Here is a 12043-nt window from a genome sequence, read left to right as displayed (position 1 = left end):
GACAGAGAGTAAACAGGTATAGACAGCCACCAACAAATGCTTGGAGGAAAGCAAAGCAGGGCAAAGTGGGAGGAGACCGTGGAGCCAAGGGTTTCCCGTTACAAGGGAGGGATCTCTTATGGACAGGACAGGACGGAAGTGAGGCATCAAGCCCTGAGGGTACCTCGAAGGAAAGTGTTCCCGGCAAAGGAACAGTACAAAAGCCATGAAGAGGAGTGTCTTGGCCAACTCAGGCTGCTGGAAGAGAACACCACAAACCGGGGGGCCTCCCAAACACAGAAATTCATTTCTCCGGAGGCTGGGATGTCCAAGGCCAAGGTGCCAGTCAACCCAGTGTCTGACAAGGACCCTCCTCCCCTCTGCAGAGCGCTCTCCTCTTGCTGTGTCCCCACATGGTGGAAAGAGCGGGCTAGGTCTCAGGCCTTTGCCCATAAGGGCTCTAATCCCACTCTTGACAGCTCTTGATCTAATAACCTCCCCAAGGCCCCACTTCCAAAATGGTCGCACTGGGAATTAGATTTCAATGGATGATCTGGGGGCACACAAACATTCAGTCCATAACAGGGCACATGCTTGGACTGTTGCAGAGGCAGCAAGGAAGCCACAGTGGCAGCAGTGGCCTAGCAGAGGTGTGAGGGGGGCCGGTGGGGAGCAGGTGGTCAGGGATGCTAGCTGGCCTGCCCTCTGGGTGGGGGCGGGCACCATTGCAGGCTTCTGAGCAGAAGGCACTCTCAGGGTGGCTGTGGCTGTGTTAACAAGGGCTATATAGGGCGGAGCATAAGTAGGGCGTGTGGACTGTCCATCCAAGAGGAGGGCTTGCTCTCAGAGGTGGCCGGGTGGCAGTGGGGATGATGGAGCTGACAAGCCGTGAAAGTGGAGAACAGTAGGATTTGTGGACAGAAGTGGAGAGGGTGGACCACGGGGGCCTGAGCACCTGGACAGGTGGAGTCCCCATCGCCGACACTGGGGGAGGCCACAGGAAGAGCAGACTTCCAGGCACAGGTTGGCTCTGAGTATCTCCTGCTGGGCCCAGGGGTTGAGCACAGACATCTGGGTCAGGCGCGGGGCCAGAGAGGCTAGGAGACAAACCCGTGGCCTAGCCGCCTTAGAGGGCCCAGGCGGGGGATGCAGACTGGGGGTACGACGGGCTGGGCAGGGCATGAGGTAGCGCCGGAGCGAGCGAAGAGAAGGACTTCTGCAGGAGGAGGACCACCCGCGCCACTCCCCGGAAGGGGAGACCCGGGAGGGAGGAAGCCGCGGCCGGCGAGGGGCGATCGCACACCAGAGGCCCCTGCCCCTCTCACAGCCGTCCCTCCACGCGTCCTTGAGGTCAGGGTTCAAACTGTGCGGGCCCGCGCGGCTTCCCCGGGAGGCCCGCCGGCGCGCCGGGGGCACCGGGTCGGCACACCGGCTGCTCCGCCCTGGGGCCCGGGGGCGGGGACCGCGGGGCCTTCCGGCCGAGACGGCGGCGCCTGCGACTTCTCCCTCCGGCCTGGAAGGGGCGGCGCCGAGCGAGCTGGGGCCTGGGGACACGCCGGCTGCGGTGTGGCCCAGAGACCCTCCTCCCCAGCCCGCTCCGCAGGGCTCGGGCCGCTTCCCCGCCCGGCGACGGCGCCCCTCCCCCAGGTCCGGAAGACTGAGGCTTCCGAGCTCCCCACTAACAGGTCTGGGCTTGTGGGGGCGCGGCTTGGAGAGAGCTGGAAGGGTTCGAATTGAGGTCTGAAGGTGGGGATCTGGGGACTCACTGGGTCTCTGGAGATCAGCATCAGGGGTTTGAGCGTCTCTCAGGGTTGGAGGTGTTTCCAGGGGTGGCTCAAAAGTAAGGGCTATGGAAAATCAGGGCTGAGTGCGGGTGGCCCACACCCCTCCCACCAGCTCTGGGAGGCACCTGCCAAGTTCCAGCGGGTGCCTGGGGGTTTACAGTCAGAAGAGGGAACAAGGCCGGCCAATTGTAGGGGCCCCTGACTCCCCCTTTTCCAGGCCAATCTGCTGAGCAAGCCTTTCCATGGAGGATGCCAGCGAGGACCCCACCATATTCAGTGCCCATTCTCTGCCCGGTGACCCCCGGCTCTTGGCCACCGTGACCAACACATACTTGGGCACGCGTGTGTATCATGACACGCTGCATGTGAGCGGCGTGTACAATGGGGCTTGTGGGGACACACACCGGGCCATTCTGCCTAGTCCCCTCAACGTCCAGCTGGAGGCCCCTGCAGAGACCGGAAATCAGCTGACCAAGACCTTTGCCCTGGACACTAATACAGGTAGCCACCACTGTCCCGCTCCCCCACACCCGAGGTGAGTGCGGCAACCAACAGCAGTCCCATCCCAGCACCTCCTAACTCAGGATGCTGGCTCACAGAGAAGTCAGCCCTGCCGGCCTCCTGACCTGGCTGGCACTGGCGCGTGGGGCCCTCTGTGCACCTGTAGCTTCCCAGATGGGGCAGCTGGGGCTCAGAGGGCGGATCCTCCTTGCCGAGGGGCTGGTAGCTTGGTAACTGTCCTTGGGGGTCCTAAGTGGGGCGTGTGAGTTGCCCTGATCCCCTCTGCCCCTCCCCAGGCTCCTTTCTGCACACTCTAGAGGGCCCCAGCTTCCGGGCCTCCCAGCGCCTCTACGCCCATCGCACGCTGCCTCACGTCCTGGCTTTCAGTGTGTCCATCACCCGCGTGGCCGGGGAGAGCCGGCCCATTACGGTGCTGCTGCAGTCGACCTTCTCCCCAGAAAGCCCGGACCTTCACCTGCATCTGGGTCCTGACTTCCAGGGAGCCCGGTGAGGAGGCCGTCAGGGCTGGCCAGGTAGACCGAGGAGGGAGCTGGTCCCTTAGACATGGCCGCACTCTTGCAGGTATCTTTGTGGCCACACACTCACCCCAGAGCAACCTGGGGGGCCGCAGCAGGAGGTACACATGCTATGGACACCAGTGCCCCCAGCCCTGACCCTCGGGGAAAGCGAAGAAGACCGGACCTGGGAGTTCCTGACCGTGGTGGGCGGCAGCCAGGCGGAGGCCCAAGCCTGCCTCACGGAGGCCCTGCAGCTGCAGGCGGGGGCCGCTCTGTACCCTGCCCACGCCCAGGCCTGGGCCCAGCTCTGGGCTGGCTGTGGCCTGGACGTGGTGGGGCCCCTACCTCTGCGCCAGGCCCTGCGTGGTGCCCTCTATTACCTGCTCAGTGCGCTGCCCCAGCCGGGGGCCCCAGGGTACGCCAGCCATGGCCTCAGCCCTGGGGGCCTGTCCAATGGGAGCCGAGAGGAATGCTACTGGGGCCATGTCTTCTGGGACCAGGTATGTACTGTTCTACCTCCCAACACACAGCATGCACAGGTGGGGCAGCACACGGGTGCGGGGGATCCCGTGGCTGCGGGCACAGGCGTGGCTGCTGTCTCTGCCCTACCTGGGATGGGGACTGTGACTGGAGAGGCACAGAGGCCAGGGCAGAAGGGGAGCCTTCCTGGAGGAGGTGGGACGTACAGGACTTTGGTGGAAAAGAGTGATTCGGGCAGAGGGACCAGAAGGTACAAACACCAGAGCTCAGAGGGTGTGTGCCATCTGGCCAGGGCAACAGGGGCTCTCACCACGGCAAGAGGAGCAGTTGCAGGGCAGGGGACGGGGGGGGGGGGGGGTGGCGGTGCTGCAGGAGCCATGGAGACTTTAACTTGGGAGTGACACTGACAGAGGTGTAGTCTAGCTGCTGAGTGGAGCATGGGTAGAAGAGGGTGAGGCCTCAGACAGGAGTGGGAGCCAGGAGAGGCTGGGACTTGGCAGACGTTGGGCACGGGAGGGACCCAGGGTGCTAACCCCTCAGCAGCCAATGCTGTGGCCCACTCTGGTGAGGCTTAGAGAAGCTGAGTCACTCACCAGGTCAGGCAGCTAATGAGCCACAGAGCAGGCTCCCATCCAGGCTGCCCCTGCCCAGATTCTGGCCTGAGCTCCGGGGCAGACCCAGAGGCCTGCTGGGGAGGGGAAGTGCTGCGCCAGGGACCGGGCCCGGGGAGCGTTCGGCCTGGAGACTGGGCCGTGGGATGGGCAGGTGTGGATGGCCCAGGATGGAGCCAGGGTGGGCAGCAGAGGAAGAAGCTGGAAGGAGACAGAGGGGCTGCTGGGGAGGCGGCATGGAGCAGTGCTGACTCTGGCCAGGGCAGAGTGTGGGCAGACGGGAGAGAGAAGGGAGCGAGAGCTCCTGAACCAGGGGCCCTTGGCTGTGCTCATAGGATCTCTGGATGTTCCCAAATATCCTGATGTTCCACCCAGAGGCCGCCAGGGCCCTCCTGGAGTACCGCATCCGGACGCTGGGTGGGGCCCTAGACAATGCCCGGAGGCTGGGCTACCAGGTGAGGGGGACCTGGGTGCCCACCCTACAGGGCCCCCTGAAGGGCCTGAGGTCCCCACATCCCTCCTAGGCCTGCACCCCTCACCTCAGGTTCCTCTCTGGGTGGGGCTGGGTTTCCCAGATTCTTACACAGGCTCACAGCACCCCTCAGCCTGTGCCGTAGAGGCAGCAAGAACAGCCTGGCCGGGGCTCACCTAGAGTCCCCTTACTGCCCTGGCCCAGGGTCAGCACAAAGGGAAACTGGGCAAAGCCACCTGGCCTATGATAGGGGCACACACTGGGCACTCAAAGCCTGCAGGCCCCCATGAGGGCACCCGGACAGTCAGTGCCCCCTCTGTTCTCCTTGGCTGAAGGCTGAGTATTGGGAATGGTGGACTACCCCTGTGCCCCCACGCCCAGAACAGTCAAGTCTGTTCCATCCCCCCAACTCCTCAGGGAGCCAAGTTTGCCTGGGAGAGTGCGGGCTCTGGTCTGGAGGTGTGTCCGGAGGACATTTATGGGACCCAGGAAATTCATATAAACGGAGCTGTGGTGTTGGCTTTCCAGCTTTACTACCATGCCACCCAGGTGAGGCGTCAGCATGTATGACCAGCCCCCTGATGTGGCCATGACCTCCTGCCTGGAGCCAGGCCTTCACTGCTGGGCACTCAGAAGGGTGGGCACTGACAAGACATGCAGGGACCAGCGAGGACCACAGTCCTGGATGGCGTGGCCTCTGTCCCGCCCTCTCCCGCTCTCCCAGGACTTGCAGCTCTTCCGAGAGGCTGGTGGCTGGGACGTTGTCAGGGCCGTGGCTGAGTTTTGGTGTAGCCGTGTGGAGTGGAGCCCTGAGGAGGAGAAGTACCACCTGAAGGGTGAGGGCACGGCGGGGGTGGGGGGGGGGACGGTCACGGGGAGGGGTTGCTTATGGGGGAGGGGAGGCGTGGATGTCCACGGCAGGGAGGGTGGGTGGCCACAGACTGGTGGGCCAGGGGGATGCTCTTCAGTTCAGCGTGTGATCTCTGGCCGCCGATGGTGCCAACCGCACCCTGGCCGCCGGCATCGGGGGCAGATCCCCGAGACCCTGCGCTGAGCACCTCCTTGCACTTGTGTGCCCAGGAGTCATGCCCCCCGACGAGTACCATCCGGGGGTCGACAACTCGGCGTACACCAACGTCCTGGTCCAGAACAGGTCAGACCCAAGACCCCTGCCCAAGTTCCACGTGCAGGGAGCCAGCCTGGAGGGCTAAGGCTAGAGCCCCCCTTCCTACGTCCACCCCTAGCCTGCGCTTTGCGGCTGCCCTGGCCCAGGACCTGGCTCAGCCTGTCCCCAGTGAATGGCTGGCGGTGGCCGATAAGATCAAGGTGCCCTTCGACCCAAGGCGGAACTTCCACCCTGAGTTTGACGGGTACCAGCCTGGTGAGTGTACTTGGAGCTGCCTTGGGGCCCCTTCCCCACCCCCTCCACGGGACTGGATGCCCCCAACCTGACCGAGCAGCCCCCACCAGCTTGTCTCCCCGTGAGCAGCACCTGTCCCTCCACAGGAGAGGAGGTGAAGCAGGCAGATGTCGTGCTCCTGGGATACCCCATCCCTTTCCACTTGAGTCCTCATACCCGCAGGAAAAACCTAGAGATTTATGAGGCCGTGACGTCCCCAAAGGGCCCTGCCATGACCTGGGTAAGGAGACTGCAGGGTGTGGGGGAGAGGCGGTCCTCACTAGCTTCTGTCTTCCCTCCCCAAGCAGTGGGCTTCAGCCCAGCGTGTTCTCTGACCTCTGACCTCTGGCCCCAGAGCATGTTTGCGGTGGGCTGGATGGAGCTGAAGGAGCCACGGCGGGCGCAGGACCTCCTGGAGAGGAGCTTTGCCAACATCACGGAGCCCTTCAAGGTCAATTCACAAGCTGACCCCACTTGCCTCCCACCCAGGCCCCTTGGCGGTAGGAGTGGGAGCCCAGCCTTGGGACAGGGGAGTCACCGCAGGGTCAGGACCCTTCTGGAACAGGGGCAGCAGCCTCGTGGCGCCCGTGTCCTGGGAGTCAGTGCACCAACTGCCTTCCACGGGCAGGTGTGGACAGAGAATGCAGATGGGTCCGGCGCTGTGAACTTCCTGACGGGTATGGGGGGCTTCCTGCAGGCAGCACTCTTCGGATTCACGGGGTTCAGGTGAGTGCGGCTCTGACAGAACATTCGAAGCCCCCTACCTTCCCGCTCCTCATGAAACTCTTCCCTCCCCCCAGGATCACAGGGGCTGGCATGACCTTCGACCCCATGTGTCTGGCAGAGGTCTCTGGGGTACGCATCTACGGCATCTCTTACCAAGGGAACAAGCTTGACTTCTCCTTCTCCGAGGACTCAGTGACGATCGAGGTTAAAACCCGAGCAGGGCCCTGGGCCCCCCTGCTGGAGGCTGAGCTGTGGCCATCACACACTCGACTCCCCCTGCTCCCAGGTAGGCCGCCACCCCCAAACTCACCCAAGGGTGCAGAGCACGTCACCTCCCCAGGGCAACCCCCCATTCAAAATGCCCTCCTCCCCCTGCAGGGTACAAAGTCTCCTTTCCCTCCTCAGCTGGACGGATACAGAGGTCACTCTCGTAGGAAGCAGAGGCAGCAAGTTGTTCTCCAAGAGTTTCCTAGGAGAATTTTTGGAAGACGTTACACACCTGCCCCAGAACCCACAGGACCCCCTGTGGGACACCATTGGGTCCTCCAACCCCCACCAGTTCCCTTGCCCTGGCGCTGTCTTGGCCACTGCACCTGACTGATCAGGGCTTCAGGGACGTCTCGGGTCCTCCCATCTGCCCACTCCCTCTGTGGGCGCCCCCAGCTGGCTGCACCCTCATCAACACCCTCCTGGTCGGCTGAGTCCCTCCCTCCTGCCCATTCTCCAACCAGCAGTCAGGCTCACAGGCTCCAGGGAAAGTCTGAATTCGTTGGCCCAAAGTTTAAGAAGGTCTGCCTCCAGCCTGAGCCCCTCCCCCAATGGCCCCCTCAGCCACTACTGTGCCTGCCTTTGTGGCTGACACCTGCCACACCTGTCCCTTCCCCAGGATGCCTCAGGGTGGGTTGGGGGTGTGGCTTCCTCTCTGCCGAGGAGGCAGAGACAGGTGCAGGCCTCAGTGTGCAGGATGGCAGGGGTGGGGCATGAGGCAGAATTGCTCAGTCCCCTGCAGAATCCCTCAGGATTCTCATTTGCGGACCAAAAAGGAACCTGGTGTGTCCGACAGATGGGGTCGGGCACCGTGGGGTCGAGGCGCTCTCAGGCTGTCGTGGACCCTCCGCATCCTCAGTCCTTGGCTGCTCCAGCCCCTGGGCCACTTCGGTGAGGTTGGATGGTCTCTATCACAGGCCTTTCCTCAGCCAAGAAGAGAGGGGGATGGGCTGCAGAGCGAGACCTCACATCTTCCCTCTGACCAGCCAGAAGAACTGGGGCCAAGTGTGCATGGCTTCAAGGCCACAGGCCTGGGCCCATCTGTCCTGACGGGCTGCCCATCGCCCGAGGCTCTGTTCAGCCTCTCCCCCTGGGGCCTCAGCCCCCCAGCTGGCACTCCCACGTTGGGTCCTTGGGAATTTCTCAAGAGTGAGATGAGATCTGCCACCACAGTCTTGGTGAGAGCCCGAGGAATTAAAGTTGCGTGCTGAGAAAATTTTGCCCTCAGAAGCTGGTACGCTCCTTCCTTCTGGAAGCAAGGGCTGCATGATGGATGGGTCGGATCGAGAGGCGCAGGGACCTGCTCACTTAGAGCAAGCAGTTGGGCCAGCCACTCCCCTTCACGCTCACTTCGCTCTGGCAAACCCCTGTGCGCTCTCTGTTCTTGGTGGAGAGTTAGTGCAGGTTCTCCAAGAAGCAGACACAGGGCAGACAAGCTGTGAGGGACAGAGCCACGTGAGGGAGGCGGGGGGAAGGCGGGTGGCTGGAGGCGTCGGGGATCCCGAGGCTCATCTCTGGGTTACTGCAGGGAGCAGCACATGGGAAGAAGCGTGGCCTCCAGGCTGTAGAGCTGCACGCACGGCAGTGCTGACTCCCAAGGGTATGTGACCTCAGAGAACAGAGCCAGCACCTTGGTGGGGCTCGCTTGGCTGCCCACAGCCTCTCCCTCAACTGCTGGCTGTGTGGCAAAGGCCAGAGTGCATCTGCTGATGTCGGGTGGCTGGGGACTGTCCCAGCAGAGCAGATGCTTATCTTTGCGGCCCTGGAGCCAGATGTGGGCGCAGACATCAGGTGGGGCGGTAGGTGGCCCTGTGTGTGTGAGCCATGTATGTATGCAGTCCCCGGTACACATAGTGAGGTGACCCTCTGAGGGGGCCGTGGCAGGGTGACAGTACCCATGTGCTGGCATGGCTGGGCAAGGGTCCGGGGCAGCCAACTGCCTAAACTTGGTCAGGATCCCTCAGCCTCGCCAGGAGACAGTCTGGGGATAGGGAGGGCTGCTGGTGACCTTTCCCCATGACCAAAGGGGACAGCAGACCATCCCATGCTTAGGGACGTCAACCTGGCCACATGCAAGCTGATGCCAACTCCCAACCTGTGCACCCAGCACAGGTTACTCCCTTCTTGGGCCAAACCTGGAACTCAGGGTCGGCACGCTCTCTCCATCCTGGTCCAATCACTGGCACACTGCCCTTGTCCTTGGCACAATCTGGGACCGGCACCCAGCAGGCGCCAGGCCCCAGGCTGCTCACACCCCTACTGCAGGGGCCGGCTCGGAGCCGCACATGCTCCAGCTTACAGCTGGGCTACTGTTGGCATGCCGCCAGGACACCATCCCTACGGGCACACTGTGGAGACAGCTAGGTGAGTTGTCGGCTATCAAGGGAGAAGAGGGGACTCTGAGGCTCCAAGTACAGCAGCTAGACAGACCCCCACACCCAACCCAGGCAGATGGGTAGGCAAAGGGGGCTCCCTGGGTGGGGAAGGAACCCTGGGTGGGGTGCTCAAAACCCTGAGCCGCCCGGCAGTTAAGGCCCCTGCAATTAGCCTGCCCTGTCATTGGACTGGCCACAGTGAGGCCTAAGGGACTTCATCCCCAGCCACACAGGGTGTGTGCATGTGCTTAGCAACCTCCTCTTGCCAGGCTCCGCTGGTTTCCAGGAAGGGGGGAACACCAAGGATGCCCAGAAAGTGTCCTCACTCCCAGTTTCCTCCCTTCGCGCAAGTGTGTGTCTGTGTGATAAGTGTGTGCATGGGTGACAAGGACATGCCTGTGTGCTTATGTGTCTTTGTGTCCAGCCCCACTGACCCAGGAGGGAGGAAACCCACCGTGGGGACTAAGCTTTCTCAGAGTGCGAGGAGTGCAGGGGCCACAGGGACAGACACAGTGACTCCCCCCAACCCACTGACAGAAACATGCAGGGCGAGGACCCAAGATGTCCTCCCAGGGACTCCCACTTAACACACGTGCACACACATGGGTAAGGGCACACGTGTTCTGGAAGGGGGGCCGCTAAACCACAGTGCCCGGCAGGGCAGCAGAGATCAAAAGCCTGAGTTCCCAAACTTCATTCTAAAATACTCTGGGGCCTCCACCCCAGAAGCCACAAGCCACCCAGTGCCTGAGTGAAGGGGACAGTTGGGGCCCAGCAGACAGAACAGGTCACCCTGCCATCGTGCTGGGGTCAGTCCAGGGGGGAGGGTGGCTTGGGTGGTCCCTGGGGTAGCTCCCCTCAGGAAGAAACCCTCTCTCACCCCGGCAAGAAACCCAGGAGGCACTGTCCAGAACTAGGCGCTTTAATTGTGAAATCCAGGCTGAGTCTGGTGAGTGGGGCAGGAGGTTCCGGCCTGGGGGCAAGGAGTCAGGGGGACGGGGACCACTGGGGTTAGAGTGAGGCCACTGGGGTCCAAATGAGGGCTCTTCAGGGTCAGTATTAGGTGCCCAGGCTGGGGTGGGAGGAGTGGGCATCAGGCCCTGTGGCGGAGTCAGGTTTCCAGGGGGTCAGGGTGGAGCCCCTGGGGCAGCCCCTGGGGGGGTGGTCCTGGCGTCAGGATCCGTGGGTCAGCAGGAGGACAAGGCCCAGCCTGTCAGTCATAGTCCGAGTCATCGAACTTGGTGCTAAAGAAGGCAGCAGAGTCCTTGGCCAGCCGGGACAGGTGCAGGGCACCGGTCACCACCAGCGCCAGGAGCAGGAGAGGCGGTACCAACGCCCACATCGTGGCCAGGATGTTGTAGCACTTGGCCTTGGAGCCAAAACGCCGGGCTGCCTCCAGGTCTCCAGCCACCTTCTGGTCTCGGGCCTGCGGACCAGTGAGTGGCAGGGCCGGGTCTCTACACGCGCTGGGGGCCCTGCCTCCTGCCCCTCCCACCGCAGCTGTGGACCCAGAAGCCATCCCAGGCCCGCGTGGGGCTCCAAGGACCCTCTGTGGGTGGGGAGTCCCTGGACGCCGAGAACCCCCCCCCCCCCCCCCGGGAGCGAAGCGGGAGGGTGGGCTTTGCTCACAGGAGCCCTCGGCGTGGGGAAAGCACTGATGAAAGAGAAGCCCTTGGGAAGCCCTCACCAACTCTGTTCTTTTGCGTGGACTAGACTCTCCCCCCCACCCCCCCACCCCCCCACCCCCTCCCGCCGCAGGACAGACTCTTACTGAGGGACCTCAAAGGAGAAGCCCTCACGAGGTGGAGAGCTTGTCCAGCGCCTCGCCCATGTAGTGGCCCTTTGACAAGCGGCTCCCCCTCCGCCAACCCCCTCCCCCCACGAGCCCCTCAGGTCCTCCGGAGAGCGCCCCCCCAGCCCCACCCCTCCCCGACAGCCCACCTTGATGGAGTAGGCCAGCGCCAGGAAGCCGAGGCAGCACAGGTTCAGGTAGAGGGTGCTGAACACCGACCAGATCAGGTGGTCTCGAGGTGGGGGTCGCGGCGCCCCCACAGTGAGGGCCGTGTGGGCGGCGCCGTCCTTGCGGGGCGTCGGGGCCCGGGGGTCCTCGCGGGGGTACGACGTGTCCATGGGTTCCAGCGCCGTCTCCTCCTCGCTCGGGCTCCCGCTTCGAGGGTGGGCGCCCAGGGCCGCTTATAGCCCCGCCGCCGCCCTCCCGCGGCCCGGCCCGGCGCCGCCCGCTAAATATAACGACAAATTACAGCCCGGCGCCGCCGGGAGCGCGGCCCCGCCCCGCCCCCCGCCCCCCCCCCCCCCGGCAGCCCCCCACCCCCTGCCGTCCCCCCCCCCCCCGCGCGAGCCCCGTCCCCCCGCCCCCGGGAGCCCCCCGGAGCTACGGAAAGGAAGGGGCGAGCGCCGGCTGCAGACCGCCCCCCCCCACCCCGCCCCTCGGAACTGCTGCCACCTCGGGGCTGTGGGTGGGCGCGATGCCGCCTCAGCTGCAGAGCCGGGCTGGAGACCCCCGGGCTTGGACTCTATCCCCAGAACCCAGAGCTCAGGCGCTGCCCTCTCACCTCGGGCCGCCAGCGTCCAGCGGCGCAGGGGGTGGGGGGGTGGGGGGTGGAATACAGAAGTCGCTGCCCATGTACCCGCGGGAGGAGACGAGCCACAGGGGGACGGAAGAGGGGCTGTGGCATGCTAGGGGGTCAGGCATGCAGGAGGCCCCAGCACCGGCCCTATGGTTGCATCACGTGCCGCAGTGAACCCTCTCCCCTGGTGGGCACACAGCTGCTTCTCAGCCTCCTCGGCTAGTGTCCTCACGAGTCCTCAGAAGCTTGGAGGTATGAGCTCAGGGTCTGTTTTGCTCTCCCTCTGGAGGGTCCAGCAACCCCCTGAATGCCACCTGTGTACCAATGACCTGCATTTTCATCA

At 63.8% G+C, this 12043-nt stretch overlaps 2 protein-coding genes across 4 annotated transcripts; one reads left to right on the top strand and one right to left on the bottom strand.

Moving 5' to 3' along the window:
- The first annotated feature begins 793 nt into the window (after positions 1-793).
- On the top strand, positions 794-7967 carry PGGHG (protein-glucosylgalactosylhydroxylysine glucosidase). Of its 3 annotated transcripts, none has more exons than XM_058690197.1 (14): positions 794-1329; positions 1981-2264; positions 2561-2771; positions 2847-3282; positions 4209-4328; positions 4763-4894; positions 5070-5181; positions 5426-5498; positions 5590-5726; positions 5852-5985; positions 6100-6195; positions 6373-6470; positions 6545-6756; positions 6849-7967. In XM_058690197.1, exons 2-14 carry the CDS (start codon positions 2006-2008, stop codon positions 6902-6904), a joined length of 2076 nt encoding a protein of 691 aa, XP_058546180.1. In that variant the 5' UTR covers positions 794-1329; positions 1981-2005; the 3' UTR covers positions 6905-7967. The 3 variants fall into 3 exon arrangements, with proteins under 3 accessions (XP_058546180.1, XP_058546179.1, XP_058546181.1); XM_058690196.1 differs by lacking the exon at positions 794-1329 and adding an exon at positions 1344-1664; XM_058690198.1 differs by lacking the exon at positions 794-1329 and adding an exon at positions 1344-1725.
- A 2051-nt stretch (positions 7968-10018) lies between these two features.
- IFITM5 (interferon induced transmembrane protein 5) lies at positions 10019-11377 on the bottom strand. Its single transcript, XM_058690199.1, has 2 exons — positions 11054-11377; positions 10019-10538 (listed from the first exon to the last, which is right to left on the bottom strand). The coding sequence occupies exons 1-2, from the start codon at positions 11240-11242 to the stop codon at positions 10326-10328; spliced, it is 402 nt and encodes a 133-aa protein (XP_058546182.1). The 5' UTR covers positions 11243-11377; the 3' UTR covers positions 10019-10325.
- Between the last annotated feature and the right edge of the window lie 666 nt (positions 11378-12043).

This window comes from Neofelis nebulosa, chromosome 10 (genome assembly GCF_028018385.1).
Source record: "Neofelis nebulosa isolate mNeoNeb1 chromosome 10, mNeoNeb1.pri, whole genome shotgun sequence".
In the NCBI taxonomy this organism is placed as follows: domain Eukaryota; kingdom Metazoa; phylum Chordata; class Mammalia; order Carnivora; family Felidae; genus Neofelis; species Neofelis nebulosa.
Note: the sequence above shows the minus strand (reverse complement) of the source record. Positions and strands in the feature narration are given on the sequence as shown.